This window comes from Rana temporaria, chromosome 3 (assembly GCF_905171775.1).
Source record: "Rana temporaria chromosome 3, aRanTem1.1, whole genome shotgun sequence".
NCBI lineage: Eukaryota > Metazoa > Chordata > Amphibia > Anura > Ranidae > Rana > Rana temporaria.
This window is the reverse complement of record NC_053491.1, coordinates 494,239,711-494,256,688: the sequence shown is the minus strand read 5'-3', so window position 1 is coordinate 494,256,688 and position 16,978 is coordinate 494,239,711. Positions and strand designations below refer to the sequence as shown.

Here is a 16,978-nt window from a genome sequence, read left to right as displayed (position 1 = left end):
GTGTATGAATTAGGTGGGGGAAAAGGGGGGCGAGTAACTCTTGAGGCCTGGCTAGTAGCTCTGGGCTTGAAATTTTGAGCCCTGGTATAATACATTGTATACATACAGGATACATTATAGAATACATTGTATACATACAGGATCTATTATATAATACATTGTATACATACAGGATCTATTATATAATACATTGTATACATACAGGATCTATTATATAATACATTGTATACATACAGGATCTATTATATAATACATTGTATACATACAGGATCTATTATAGAATACATTGTATACATACAGGATATATTATATAATACATTGTATACATACAGGATCTATTATATAATACATTGTATACATACAGGATCTATTATATAATACATTGTATACATACAGGATCTATTATATAATACATTGTATACATACAGGATCTATTATATAATACATTGTATACATACAGGATCTATTATATAATACATTGTATACATACAGGATACATTATAGAATACATTGTATACATACAGGATCTATTATATAATACATTGTATACATACAGGATCTATTATATAATACATTGTATACATACAGGATCCATTATATAATACATTGTATACATACAGGATCTATTATATAATACATTGTATACATACAGGATCTATTATATAATACATTGTATACATACAGGATCCATTATATAATACATTGTATACATACAGGATCCATTATATAATACATTGTATACATACAGGATACATTATATAATACATTGTATACATACAGGATCTATTATATAATACATTGTATACATACAGGATCTATTATATAATACATTGTATACATACAGGATCTATTATATAATACATTGTATACATACAGGATCTATTATATAATACATTGTATACATACAGGATATATTATATAATACATTGTATACATACAGGATATATTATAGAATACATTGTATACATACAGGATCCATTATATAATACATTGTATACATACAGGATATATTATATAATACATTGTATACATACAGGATCTATTATATAATACATTGTATACATACAGGATCTATTATATAATACATTGTATACATACAGGATCCATTATATAATACATTGTATACATACAGGATACATTATATAATAAATTGGGGCTGATTTACCAAGCCTTTGCTCCATGATTCATCAAGCAAAGGCAGGAGTAAAAGCCGTTTTGTCATTTTACTAAAGAAATGCGCTGACAGAGCAGCATATTTCTTTATTTACTATAATGCCTAGTGCGCCCAGGAGAGGGCGCATGGTGCGCCTCTATAGACCTGGCGCATGGCATTTAGAAATGTAAATAGAAGGTGTGTGTGGGCGGGAGTTTATTAGGGGGGATGTGGAGTGATGTGGGGAAGTGTAGTGACGTGTTTGTTTAACTTTCACGGGCCAAATTGAAAGTGAAAGTGATTTTTCCGAAAATGATCGCGTACACCTGCAAGTACGTCTAAACCTCTTGGAGGTTTATTTGTGTACTGCGCATGCGTGCGCGGCAATTACGGAGATTCAAGCACGCTGCTCCACTACGCCGGCAAAATCTTGGTAAATACCAAGCGGCGTAGATGCATTTGCGCGGCTTGAAGCAGCACACGTGAATTCCCGAATCGTTTTCAGCTTATGCTGACAATGAAGGGGAACTCCGCGCCAAATTTCAAACAAAAGAACCGCGTGGGTTCCCCTCCAGTGGCACATTGGACCCTTGGATTTGGTCTGGATCGTAAGGGGGAAAACCTACGCCGAAAAAACAGCATGGGGGTTCCCCCAAGATCCATACCAAACCCTTATCCGAGCATGCCGTCTGGCTGGACAGGAATGGGGGTGGGGACAAGCGAGGGGCCCCCCTCCTGAGCCGTACCAGACCGCATGCCCTCAACATGGGGGAGTGTGTGCTTTGGGGCAGGGGGGCACTGCGCCCCCACCCCAAAGCACTCTTGTCCCCATGTCGATAGGGACAAGGGCCTCTTCCCGACAACCCTGGCCGTTGGTTGGTGGGGTATGCGGGTGGGGGCTCATCGGAATCTGGGAGCCCCCTTTAATAAGGAGGCCCCCAGATGCCGGCCCCCCACCCTATGTGAATGAGTATGGGGTACATCGTACCCCTACCCATTCACCTGGGGGAAAAATGAAAAGTAAAAAAAAAAAATGATTTTTGTAGTAATTTATTAGTCAGCTGGGGGGTCTTCTGCCGGGCCCCCCCTTCTTCTTTAACCTCTTTACCACCGCGCCATAGACAAAAGACGTCTACAGCACGGTGGAGTTATTCTGGGAGGATGTCCCTGGGACGTCCTCCCAGAATCCTTCACTCGCGCGCCCTCTGGGGCGCGCTCCCGGAATCATCTGTGAGCGCCGGGTCTAGAAGACCCGGCGCATCACAGATCGCGGTAAATTGCCGCTGATAGCGGCTGTTTACCACGTGATCGCTCCGTCAAATGACGGAGCGATCACTTGTAAACAAACCGGCGTCATGTAATGACGCCGGTTCCTCCCTCTCCTCTTTGTACCGATCGGTACAGTGTGAGAGGAGAGGGGGGGGAGCGGAAGCAGCAGCAGCAGCTGCTGTGGCTGGATCTGTGACAAATGCAGTCACAGATCCAGCCATCCCTCCCTGTGCAATACTCTGCAATAACCTCCCCATACTCTGCAATAACCCCCCCATACTCTGAAATACTCCCCCCCCATACTCTGAAATACTCCCCCCCATACTCTGAAATACTCCCCCCCATACTCTGAAATACTCCCCCCCATACTCTGAAATACTCCCCCCCCATACTCTGAAATACTCCCCCCCATACTCTGAAATACTCCCCCCCATACTCTGAAATACTCCCCCCCATACTCTGAAATACTCCCCCCCATACTCTGAAATAACCCCCCCCATACTCTGAAATAACCCCCCAATACTCTGCAATACCCGCTAATATGACAGAAACAAGATTTTTTTTTTTTTTTTTTTTTACAGAATTTTCAGTGTTTTTTCTTTTATAGCGCAAAAAATAAAAAACCCAGAGGTGATCAAATACCACCAAAAGAAAGCTCTATTTGTGGGGAAAAAAGGACAAAAATTTCAGATGGGCACAATGTTGTATTGTCATTGTCATTCAAATTGTGAGAGCACCGAAAGCTGAAAATTGGTCTGGTTAGGAAGGGGGTTTAAGTGCCCAGTGGTCAAGAGGTTAAAGGATCACTAAACAAAAATGTGTTTTGGGCTAAATAGCTTGCTTTACCTTGTAGCAGTCTTGATTTCATGTCCTCATTGTCCGTTTTTGCTTTGAAGCAGCCCTAATTCTTTGCTGAAATCCTCACTTCCGGGTTCTCTGGCTCCATAGTAAATTTTTAATGGTAGCTTCTAACTGTGGTCTAAGTCCTGCTCGTCCCCGTTCTCTGAACTACAAGCACTGCGTGCAACAGAGGATCGAAGGGGGTGTGAGCATTGTGTGGCTAAGAGGCGTCTATGTCTGCTGCTGCTGTGTCTGGCTGGCTGGCTGTGTGGGTGGGTCGAATAATTGTATTATTCATTGTTGGCCGGTATAGTGGGATGTATAGTGGGCGGGCTATTCAAATCTTTGAACAGAGCACGCGTCCCGCTTTTTTGTAACTGCGCATGCGCGATGCGCAAAGCATACTGGGAAATGTAGTTCCCGCAATGACGCAACGTCGCTCTCACGAACGAGCAGAGAGAATCAGGAAGTAAAAGACTGAAACGAAACCAGCTAGACGCAGGTAAGTGATGGGATTGAATTGAATGACTTTTCACTAATTTAAAAAAAATAAAAATAAACTATTATGCAGGTCAGTTTATGTAATAAAAAGTTTTTGTTTAGTGATCCTTTAAGCTCTTTTACAAAGGGGGGTAGGCCCGGTCTTCGCCGTTTTCTGCTGGGGGGCGGTCTTTCTTTTCTGCCGGGCCCGGGCTTCTCCTGGCTGTCTTCTGCCAGGCTCCGGTCTTCTCTCTTTCCTCTTCTGCCGGGCCGCCCGGGCTTCTCTCCGCTGTGTTCTCTGTTCCCTCTTCTGCCTGGCTCCACCGCGCTGTCTTGTTCCTTCTTCTCTTCCAGCGATGTTGGCACAATGAGCACTCCCGCTGTAATGCCATCTGAGCATTTCGCAACGACTTATATATGCATAGGGCGTGGTCACCAGGTGATGCCACCCGGCGACCCCACCCTTTGTGACATCACATTCCCATCATGCCCCGGGAATGTGATGTCACAAAGGGTGGGGTCGCCGGGTGGAGCCAGGCAGAAGAGGGAACAGAGAACACAGTGGAGAGAAGCCCGGCAGAAGAGGGAAGAGAGAAGACAGCGGAGGAGAAGACCGGACCCCGCGGTGGAGCCCGGCAGAAGACAGTGGAGAAGCCCGCGGGGTGGCACCCCCCGGCAGAAAACGACGAAGACCAGGTGCCCCCCCAAATGTAAAAGAGCTTCAAGGGGGTGGGGGCTCCGGCGGAAGACAGCGGAGAAGACCGGGGGGTGGCCCACCCCCTGGCAGAAAATGACGAAGACCGGGTGCCCCCCAAATGTAAAAGAGCTTAAAGGGTCACTAAAGGAAAAAAATTGTTTTGCTGAAATGACTGTTTACAGGGTATAGAGACATAAAAGTTAACTGATTCCTTTTAAAAATGATGAAAAATAGATTAAATTCTATCATATAATGTGCATTTAGTTTCACTTTCGGTTTTAAACTGATTTCATGTTTATGTGAAGTAAAGAGACCCACAGAACAAAAACAAACAAATCCAGGGCAGTGTTTTGTTTTTAAAATGAATCTGATTGGTTCTGAGGAGTTTTAGACACACAGCTTAGACCACAGTGAGAAGCTCCCATGAGAAATTTACTATGGAGCCAGAGAACCAGGAAGTGAGGATTTCAGCAAAAGATTACAGCTGCTTCAAAGCAAAAACGGACAATGAGGACATGAAATCAAGACTGCTATAAGGTAAAGCAAGCTATTTAGCCCAACATTTTTTTTTGTTTAGTGATCCTTTAAAGGGGGTGGGGGCCCCAGCGGAAGACAGCAGAGAAGACCGGGGGGTGGCTCACCCCCCGGCAGAAAATGATGAAGACCGGGTGCCCCCCCAAATGTAAAAGAGCTTAAAGGGGGTGGGGGCCCCGGCAGAAGACCCCACAGCTGACTAATAAATTACTTTAAAAATCTGTGTAGTGTTTTTTTAACTTTACATTTTTCCCCCAGGTAAATGGGTAGGGGTACGATGTACCCCATACTCATTCACGTAGGGTGGGGGGCCAGTATCTGGGGGCCACCTTAAAGATTCTGATAAGCCCCCGCCCGCATACCCCGACAACCAATGGCAAGGGTTGTCGGGAAGAGGCCCTTGTCCCCATCGACATGGGTACAAGAGTGCTTTGGGGTGGGGTGCACAGTGCCCCCCTGCCCCAAAGCACACACTCCCCCATGTTGAGGGCATGCGGTCTGGTACGGCTCAGGAGGGGGGGCGCTCACTCGTCCCCACCCCCATTCCTGTCCGGCCAGACGGCGTGCTTGGATAAGGGTTTGGTATGGATCTTGGGGGAACCCCCACGCCGTTTTTTCTTTAAAATTTGGTGTGAAGTTTCCCTTTATGATCAGCGTCTCCCGCTCGCCCCTGGTCCCGCGATCATTGCCATGCACCCACGATTGCTCTTTACAGAGCGAGAACCGGGAGTTGTGTGTGTAAACACACAGCTCCCGGTCCTCTCAGGGGTCAAATGCCTGATCGTCTGCTCATACAATGTATGAATAGCAATTGGTCATTTCCCCAAGTCAGTCTCACCCCCCCCTTCAGTTAGAACACACACAAGGAACATAATTAACCCCTTCCTCGCCCCCTAGTGTTAACCCCTTCCCTGCCAGTGGCATTTTTATCGTAATCAATGCATTTTTATAGCACTGGTCGCTATAAAAATGCCAATGATCCCAAAAATGTGTCAAAAGTGTCCGCAATAAGGTTGCAGTACCGATAAAAATCGCTGATCGCCGCCATTACAAGTCAAAGAAAATATTTAGAAAAATGCCGTAAAACTAACTTCTATTTTGTAGACGCTATGGCCCAGATTCACAAAGGACATACAACAGAGTTAGTCGTCGTTTTGGGTGCCCTAACTTTACACAGCACACGTATGTGCTGTATAAAGTATGGCCGTCGTTCCCGCGTCGAAATTCGCGTTGTTTGCGTAAGACGTCCGGGAATACGGAAGTACGCTACGCACGTCGCCGTTCGAAAAAATGATGTTAGTTCGCGCAAAGCACGGCGGGAATTTCAGAACGGAGCATGCGCAGTAGGTCCGGCGCGGGAGCGCGCCTAATTTAAATGGCACATGCCCCTTTGAATTACGCGGGCTTACGCCGGAGGCCGCCGGCGTAGGTTTTCATTGCAAGTGCTTTGTGAATCGGGCACTTGCGATGAAAACTTGTGGCGGTGTAACGTATCTACGATACGTTGCGCCGCCGCACTTCGACGTGAATCTGGCCCACTAACTTTTGCGCAAAGCAATCAACGCTTATTACGATTTTTTTTTAAAACAAAAATATGTAGAATACGTATCGGCCTAAACTGAGGAAAATTTTTTTTTTTTATATATTTTTGGGGATATTTATTATAGCAAAAAGTAAAACAAATATATATATTTTTTTCAAAATTGTGGCTATATTTTTGTTTATAGTGCAAAAAATAAAAACTGCAGAGGTGATCAAATGCCACCAAAAGAAAGCTCTCTTTGTGGGAAAAAAAAGGACGTCAGTTTTGTTTGGGAGCCACGTCGCACGGCCGCGCAATTGTCAGTTAAAACGACGCAGTGCCGAATAGAAAAAAGTGGCCCGGTCATTGACCAGCAATATGGTCTGGGGCTCAAGCGGTTAAAAAATAACAAAACCGTAAAGTTAGCCCAATGTTTTTGTGATAATGTGAAAGATGATGTTACATCGAGTAAATAGATACCTAACTTGTCACGCTTTAATATTGCACACACTCATGGAATGGCGCCAAACTTCAGGACTTTAAAATCTCCATAGGCAACGCTTGTTTTTTTTACAGGTTACCAGTTAAGAGTTACAGAGAAGGTCTAGTGCTAAAATGATTGCTCTCGCTCTAACGCACGCGTCAATACCTCACATGTGTGGTTTGAACGGAGTTTACATATGTGGACGGGACTTGCATGCGTGTTCCCGTGTTCGCTTCTGAGTGTGAGCTACTAGGGACAGGGGCGTTTTAATTATTATTATTTTATTTTTATTTTTTATGTAATAATTCAATAAGACCTCACATCTGTCCTTCAGGCTGGAAAGCTGGAGATTGGGGAAAAAAACACCGATCTCATGCTTTCAGCCACGATTGCAGCTTTGTTAATGTTTCTGCCTCTGCATTTCTGGTGATCTGAGCATGCCCAGGGACTTAGATTTTTTGATGTTGTTTTTTGTGTGTGAACAGCACTTGGATGTCTCTGAGCATGCTCATAGAGCGTGTTTTTTGGGTTAGTAATTTAAGGACATCCTTAACAGGTGTACCCACTTACAATTTCACCCAATGTAGAGACTGAACTTTAGTTGTGTGTTTCATGGGCTGTCCATGTGTTATCAATTGCCTCATTAGCACACAAGCCTATATTATTTAAAGCTTGTATAGAGCAGTTGTTCGCTGCCCTGAGAAGAGGGCAGGTTGTGTGGGGCAGGCTGGCAAGAATGTATTTGCAAAACAGATATGTTTTTGATCAAGGTTTTTTTTGTCAATGTATGTTTTTTTTTTTTTTTTTTTTTTGAGGGTGTTCACTTTGATGTATTTGTCTGTGCTGCATTATTTTGCTAAATCTTTCTCAAGATGTTGTGACTAATGTTTCCATCCTGTGTCTGTGGGTCTATTTATCCTGTTATTGCCAAAGCATAAACCATATTCTGTTTACTGTCTCAAATGAACCTATGTTTATTTTTGTTTTGTTTTTTTTGGACCCCCAGATCCCACCCCCCCTGTGTGAAATGGTAATGGGGTACATTGTACCAAAAAATGTAAAAAAAAGACAATAGCCGTTTTTTAACAATTCCTTTATTAATGTCTTCTTTCTGCGCTTCTTCTTCCATCTTTTTCTTTTCTGCTTCTTCTTCCATCTTTCCTGCTTTGATATGGGTCTTCTTCTTCTTCCATCTTTTTCTTTTCTGCTTCTTCTTCCATCTTTCCTGCTTTGATATGGGTCTTCTTCTTCTTCCATCTTTTTCATTTCTGCTTCTTCTTCCATCTTTCCTGCTTTGATATGGGTCTTCTTCTTCTTCTTCCATCTTTTTCTTTTCTGCTTCTTCTTCCATCTTTCCTGCTTTGATATGGGTCTTCTTCTTCTTCCATCTTTTTCTTTTCTGCTTCTTCTTCCATCTTTCCTGCTTTGATATGGGTCTTCTTCTTCTTCCATCTTTTTCATTTCTGCTTCTTCTTCCATCTTTCCTGCTTTGATATGGGTCTTCTTCTTCTTCGTCCATCTTTTTCTTTTCTGCTTCTTCTTCCATCATTCCTGCTTTGATATGGGTCTTTTTTCTTTTTCTATATAAAAAAAGTACCCGTGTGGTACATGTGCGTCAGAGGGGGCGGGAACTTCAATTGGAAGCGCATTGTCCGGGGAAGAAGAAACCGCGCAAGATGCAACCACTTGCAATTGAAGTTCCCGCTGTGTGATGCTCCCGCCCCCCTCTGACGCACATGGAGACTTTCCCCGTGGCGTCAGAGGGGGCGGGATCACAGGAGCGTCACACAGCGGGAACTTTAGTTGGAAGCGCATCGAAGAAGAAGCAAGATGCGGACGAGAAGGCCGACGGAAGGAGAAGAAGATGGAAGAAGCAGCCGGTGCAAGATGCGGACGAGAAGACCCAAGAAAGAAGCAGAGGAAGAAGAAGATAGGGGAAGAAACCCTAATGAAAGCAGAAAAGAAGAAGCGTGGAAAGAAGACATTAATAAAGGAATTGTCAAAAACCAGCTATTTGAATTTCCTTCAAAATGTCCTTTTTGTGCAGGGACAGTTCTAAGCACAGGAAACATGCGCTTTTTCACATGCTTACATTACACCCCCCCCCGTGGTATGAAATTTAAAGAAATATTTCATTTTTACTGTTGCACTTTAAACATTATTAAATCCACTGCTACCGAAAAAACTTCCGTTTAAAAAATAAATAAAAAAGCATTGATACATGTCCCCTGGGGCAGGACTCGAGAATAGTAAATCAGCCCCAATGTATACATACAGGATCTATTATATAATACATTGTATACATACAGGATCTATTATATAATACATTGTATACATACAGGATATATTATATAATACATTGTATACATACAGGATCTATTATATAATACATTGTATACATACAGTATATATTATATAATACATTGTATACATACAGGATCTATTATATAATACATTGTATACATACAGGATATATTATATAATACATTGTATACATACAGGATCTATTATATAATACATTGTATACATACAGTATATATTATATAATACATTGTATACATACAGGATCTATTATATAATACATTGTATACATACAGGATATATTATATAATACATTGTATACATACAGGATCTATTATATAATACATTGTATACATACAGGATATATTATATAATACATTGTATACATACAGGATATATTATATAATACATTGTATACATACAGGATATATTATATAATACATTGTATACATACAGGATATATTATATAATACATTGTATACATACAGGAGATATTATATAATACATTGTATACATACAGGATCCATTATATAATACATTGTATACATACAGGATATATTATATAATACATTGTATACATACAGGATATAATATATAATACATTGTATACATACAGGATCCATTATATAATACATTGTATACATACAGGATACTTTATATAATACATTGTATACATACAGGATCTATTATATAATACATTGTATACATACAGGATATATTATATAATACATTGTATACATACAGGATATATTATATAATACATTGTATACATACAGGATATATTATATAATACATTGTATACATACAGGATATAATATATAATACATTGTATACATACAGGATCCATTATATAATACATTGTATACATACAGGATACTTTATATAATACATTGTATACATACAGGATCTATTATATAATACATTGTATACATACAGGATATAATATATAATACATTGTATACATACAGGATCCATTATATAATACATTGTATACATACAGGATCTATTATATAATACATTGTATACATACAGGATCTATTATATAATACATTGTATACATACAGGATATATTATATAATACATTGTATACATACAGGATCCATTATATAATACATTGTATACATACAGGATATATTATATAATACATTGTATACATACAGGATCCATTATATAATACATTGTATACATACAGGATCTATTATATAATACATTGTATACATACAGGATATATTATATAATACATTGTATACATACAGGATCCATTATATAATACATTGTATACATACAGGATCCATTATATAATACATTGTATACATACAGGATCTATTATATAATACATTGTATACATACAGGATCCATTATATAATACATTGTATACATACAGGATACATTATATAATACATTGTATACATACAGGAGATATTATATAATACATTGTATACATACAGGATACATTATATAATACATTGTATACATACTAATAAAGAAAAAAAAGCTAGGTAAAGGTTTGGTCCGGGTCAGTGCCAGATTTAGTTTTAGGGTCAAAGGTCAGGGTTGGTGTATTTTGGGGAGGTTTCTTTTAAAAAAAAAACATTTTCTAAATTAGTTCCAGTGTGTTTTCTTAAGGTAGGATAAAAAAAAGCAAAAATATGCGCCATGTTTTTTAGGCCGTACTACGGTTACAAACAACTAACATTTGTTTTACTATTTAGTGCCAGTGTTACCAAAATAAGCCCAATTAGTCCTGAAATAAATGCGGTATAATCCTCCTGGATACACAATGTAGTTGGGATGATTGGTACAGATTTACTAACACGGGTCAAAGTTACAAAATTGTGTTCAGGCATTAACATTTGTCTTCCCCTCAGTCACTAAGGGGTTAAACCATCTTTACTGAGGAGTTTACAGAATAGAATAAATTTGGGTATAAAATTGTGAACGAAGGAAAAGGCTACAGAGTTCAGGAACAATGTAAAAGGGAAGCAGAGTCACACTTCTCCAGGATGCCGGCAGTCAGTCACCATAACACAATGACGTCACTCAGCATGCCGAGCAGAGCAATACAATCACAGCCACTTGTCTATTATACAGAACCTCCATATTTATAGCTGTATTCCTGGGAGACCCTCATGTCTGTTGCTCGGGGGTCTGAGCCTTGTGCCCCATGCATCCACCTGAACCTCCATCAGAAAGAGGAGTCAATGCTCCAGATTCTAGGGGTGTGCCTGTAATCCCTGCATAGAGAATTGGGGGCTTTTCTGGTCCCCCCACCATGGTCACATGTCACTGCAATGTGCTGAGATGTTACCAGGCAGACAAAGACCCTCCCCATCACCTGGAGGAGGAGAGACTCCAATCTACAGAGGGTTGGTGGGATGATGGTGTCTGGGAGGATCTGCTACACTAATAACTCTCTTAGTTATTATTTTATACATTTCAGAGGTTTGTCGGGACTAATCACTTCCCTGATCTTATTTCCAGCCAAACTGAAGAAGACGACACATGAGAAAACATTATCAGGTTAGTAGGACATCCACGTCTGATATGAAATCTCCTCTGGATGAACATTTTTTTTTATTGTAGTCTGGATCAGTGGCGGAACTACCAGGGTCACAAAGGTCACCCTGACATTCCGCCACTGTAGGGGGGCCCAAGATGGCAGGAAGGGGGGCCAAAGCTGTGCAACTTGCTTGATATTTCCTTGTGACTTGCTTGCGATTTTGTGATTTAACATTGTAGTCTATGGCACTCAAATCACACCAAAGTCACAGAAAAGTATTTCAGGAACCTTTTTTTTTTGTTGTGACTTTTGTCGCATTAATTAGGACAGTATCCAATGAAATTAATGTGTTTTGACTTATCATGCGACTTTGTGTTGCAAGTCACATGATAGTCACAGCAGTGTGAACCAGGGCTTATAAAAGGGCCCCACAACAGAAACAAGTGGAAAGGGCCACGGGCTGGAGAAAGGGCCCCTGCCTCAGAGGGAAGAGCCCCAGCCTTGGAGGGAAGGGAACTGGGACTGATGAAAAGGGCCCCAGCAGTCAGGGGGCCCTTCATGGGTTCTTGCACTGGGGCCCAGAAGGTTCTAGTTACTCCTCTGGTCTGGATGATGTGTCCATAGTTTGGATGCTTCCACAGTCCTCCTGTATTTCATGGGATATCTTCTTTTAGGTTCCATTCTTTAGGTTTATGGTTAGAATACAATATTTCCAACTCTGTCTTATAAATACGATTTCATGTGTGTATGAGGAATAAAATATTCTCCATTCTCTCATAGACATCAGTAAGGAACACAGAGAGTCTGAGAAGTTCCAGAGGATTAAAGAATATAATTCCCGTATGGGGGAGGCTGTTCATCTACAGGAAATATTCACAAAGTTATTGATGATAATCGGACCCCAGAATAAAGAGGGAAAAGAAGAAGAAATAAGGAGTTCAGGGAGAAGACATCTACAGAACATGGAGAAAAGACCCCCAACCACAATCCCGGCCCTCTTTGACCCTGATAAATGTGGGTTCACCCCTAAGATTGTTGTGTTACAAGGAGCTGCTGGGATTGGGAAAACAATGACCTCCAAGAAGATCATGCTGGACTGGGCCTCTGAGGAACTCTACCGAGACAAGTTTGACTTTGTGTTTTATCTGAGCTGTAGAGAAATCAACACCATCCCTGGAGACATAAGTCTTGTGGGACTTTTATCCAGAACCTGCAGACTGAGTTCAGGTGACCTGGTGTCTATTCTGGAGGATCCTGGAAGTCAGAGAAAACTTCTCATCATAGTTGATGGGTTTGATGAACTGAGGTGGACTCTGAAGGGGAAATCTGTGGGTTGTCCTGACATTTTTATGGAAACCCACAAAGAAATAATTCTCCAAAGCTTGCTCAGGAGACAGGTTCTCCCAGAATCCTCTCTGATCATCACCACAAGGACACTGGCCATGGAGAAACTTAACACATTCATTGATGATTCTCGCAATGTGGAAATCCAGGGATTTACAAGGGAAGATCGGGAGGAATATGTCCATAAATTCTATGGAAATAAAGAAGATGCAGACAAGGTTCTCCGTATAATAAAAGACGATGACGTTGTGTACACCATGTGTGCCGTCCCCATCACATGCTGGATTGTCTGCACTGTAATGAAACAAGAAATAAGAAAAGATTTGGCTTTAATTCGGTGTCATACGACGACTTCAATTTACCTTCTCTACCTGGAGGTTTTACTAAACCATCACAGCAAGAAGGAGCCGTCTGTACCCAGGAAACAATCCTGTCTGAAGAAGCTGTGTGCTCTGGCCAATCAGGGACTTCTGAACCAACAAATCTTATTTGAGAAGAAAGATCTAGAAAGACATGGACTTTCTCTGGATGAGGTGGAGTCTGTATTTCTGAATGAGAACATCTTTCATTGGGACGTCCGAACCCAGACCTGCTACAGCTTCATCCACCTGAGTGTACAGGAGTTCCTTGCTGCTCTCTATTATGGGATGGATGATGGGTCTGGGTCTATGGAAGGGACTTTCCTCCCGGAGATCTGTGAAGGGCCATCACTCCGTGACCTCAGATCAGATCACTCACATTTATTATTATCTGTACAATTCCTGTTTGGTCTCTTAAATGAAAATCAGGTGAAGACATTCTCAGAGATCACAGGAATCCCCATCTCACTCCGAGCCAAACCTGCAATCATAGAATGGGCCATGAAGGGCAACAATCAGAGATTCTATACTCCGACCATCTTCTGTCTGTATGAGACTCAGGATAAGGACTTCATTAGGAGAGTCATGTCTGGATGTACAGATTTGGATCTGTGCGGCTCATATGCTGGTCACTTGTGGATGGACAGGAATTATTCCAAGCAGCTGAACTATTGCTTGAAGACTTTGAAGAGAGAAAGTTTTCAGTCTTTAGAATTTGGATTTCTCACTGTGGGTCCCGAGTGCCAGAAACTTCTCTCTCCATTCCTACACAGGAGTCAGAAGGTCAGGTAAGTGAGTGTGAGGAAATCCTAACTGAATTCAGAGAATGGGCAGGAACCTGCATACAGTATAATGGTGATTATCAGACATGTTCTCCATCTACCACACTTGTTAGAAGTCCTGGGATCTCACGCTTTCCTCAGCCCTAAGTCCTGGTTCACACTACAGCAATTTCCCAGCGACATTCTGATGACATGTAAAGTCGCAGGTCGGGTGAAAACACAGATTTTATTGGCTGTTGTCTTAATTGCTGTGTTTTGAGTCACTGCGACAAAAGAAAATCCTTCCTGCACTACTTTTGGGTGATTCTTGTGCTGCACGACTCCCATAGACTTCAATGTAAAATCCCCAGAAAGTCGCACATTTGTCTGAATCTTTAAGACTTTGCTGTGACTTCTGAGGCTTCTTTACCCCTCACCTCTCCTCCCTGGTCATCCTCGCTGCCTAAAATCTTTCATCACATCCCAGTCACACCTGCGTGTAGCGGAAACGCACATTCCCACTTCCATTATTTGTGTATTTTTCATGTGTAAGCACACATTGTGTATAGGGAGCCCATTCACTGGAATGTTCTGCCCGACATGCAACAAACACCCCAAAGTAGCTCAAGAATCTTCTCAGTCATGGAGTGTCATGCATCTTGGCAGCAAAACATGCGTCTGATATCTGTGATTGGGGGTCATTAATAATTATCCGGCATTCACATCTGTGTTTCTGAATACGAGGAACCCACACAGACAATGTGCGCTTTTTCATACGTCTATGAAATGCACAGCAACGCACGCCACACATGCGCAGATGTAAATGAATGACAACGCAGGTGTAATGCGCCTTGCTGTGCGTGTTTGAAACATATGGCAGAGCGCATGTTTTTTGCAGTCTGCCATGCATTCAAAAATGTGCAAATGAATAGCGCAAGCACAACGCACATTTATGAAACGCACAGCAAAGCATGAATTTTCTTGCAGGTTGCTGTGCAGTTGGAAATGCACAGATGTGAATGAATGGTAACGCATTTGCAACTGTCCGGCAACCCGCAAGAAAACATTTAGAAATGTGCAGCAACACGCATTGCACTTGCGATACCATTCGTTGGCGTCTGCACATTTCTGAACGCACAGCAACCTGCAGGAAAACGCATGCTTTGCCACACATTTTGGAAACATGCGTCATGCTTGGCTCGCCATTTTTGCAGTACAAGCGTGATGGACGGTCGCATCGCATTTCTGAAACGTGCGGCAAAGCACACAATTTCTGTGGTTGATGTGCATTCAGAATCATGCAGATGTAAATGCAGCCTGATTGTTAATGACGCCCCAATCACGGTTATCAGACGCATGTTTTGCCGTGTGACAAAACACGCTATAAACACGGATCCATCAAAGTCACATAGGAATGCTTCTCAGTAAAGTCACTTTGAAGTCACAACTGGTCGCCGGGAAGTTGAAGAGAAAAGTCAGGCTGGAAGTCGCTGCGACTTTCATGTTGTGCTGTGTGAACCAGAGCTAAATGGTGGTTCCCACATATCACCTTCTACACAACTTCTGGGACCAATCACATCATTTACATCATATTAACCCTTTCCCTGCCCCCAATTATACCATTTATCACACAGAACATTTGGAGGGAAAGCTTAGTGTTCAGAGATGTGGGGGAGGGAAATAATGCCAGGGGGTGTGACATCATCATCCCAACATTGGAGGAGCCAATTGTCTGCAGAAGTGGGCGGAGATGGGAATGTCTGGACTGCATTTTATATCTGGAACCAAAGTGGTGTTCCAGGATTTTCCAGAAGCTGTTGATGAATGGAGACCCCTGTGTAGGAAGGCCGGAGACCCCGTATATATATCAGGGGCCTCCTTTAAGTTTTGTCTGGAGTGTGACTTCAAAGACCACTCATAGCCACCAATGAGAAGTCCTCATCAGGTCCAGTATGAGACGGTAGAGCCAGAGGGAAGGCAGCCATGTGGAAGGGAAATGTTGGATGTTACATTGTTATTCTTGGTGTCAGAGGTCATACATTCTTGGTGGTAATTATTATCTCATTATTGGCTTTTAGATTTCATCATTGTAATATTTCCAGTAAAGATTGTCCGGGAGAGGACAAAGCAGAAGAAGAAGATTCCTCCTCTTCAGGATATAAAAGGAAGTGTGATTCTCTTTCCTTTCTGATGAATCCGGAGAGTAAAATTCAGGAATTGGTGTAAGAGAAATGTGTGATCTGCAGTGATGGGGAAATGTGACGTCTTGTGATTGTTCCCGTCTCTCAGTGTCTCCTTCTTTTTCTGGGTGTCCTCCATCCTCACCCATGTAGAATCTTCCATCACCTGTCCTCTTCTCATGTCTTCTCCTCTCTCTGAGGGAATCTTTCTCTTTATAATCTCATCCATGGGATTTGGGGTTCCCCTTATAGTAGAACAGTGACCAGGCTCTGTACATATGGAATGACCCTCCATATTCCTAACAAGCAGGAAATAGGATGGAATAGAAACCCTTCGGACTCGCTCACACGTGTGATGATGATGAAGAAGGAAGCAATGCTCAGTAACACTTCTATGACATTTATGATGTGTCTTCATTGTGTTTATGAAGCTCTGAAAACACTATAAGAATGCTGGATAAATGTCCGGGGGAGGGGTTGCTCTTCTAGTGGGAGGAGCCTAAAGGGGAAGTGATGTAGAGGAAATGATCTCCTCTGATATGTGGCTTTCGGAT

At 41.9% G+C, this 16,978-nt stretch overlaps 1 protein-coding gene across 2 annotated transcripts in view; it reads left to right on the top strand.

Annotated features, from left to right (window-relative positions):
- Positions 1–16,978, top strand: part of LOC120933836 (NACHT, LRR and PYD domains-containing protein 3-like) — a 41,968-nt gene extending 24,990 nt beyond the window's left edge. For both annotated transcript variants that reach the window (XM_040347246.1, XM_040347247.1), the window contains exons 4-6: positions 11,762–11,800; positions 12,561–14,271; positions 16,323–16,978. In XM_040347246.1, the coding sequence (XP_040203180.1) occupies positions 11,762–11,800; positions 12,561–14,271; positions 16,323–16,470 (1,898 nt within the window). In that variant the 3' untranslated portion in view covers positions 16,471–16,978. The remainder of the gene's footprint in view (positions 1–11,761; positions 11,801–12,560; positions 14,272–16,322) is intronic.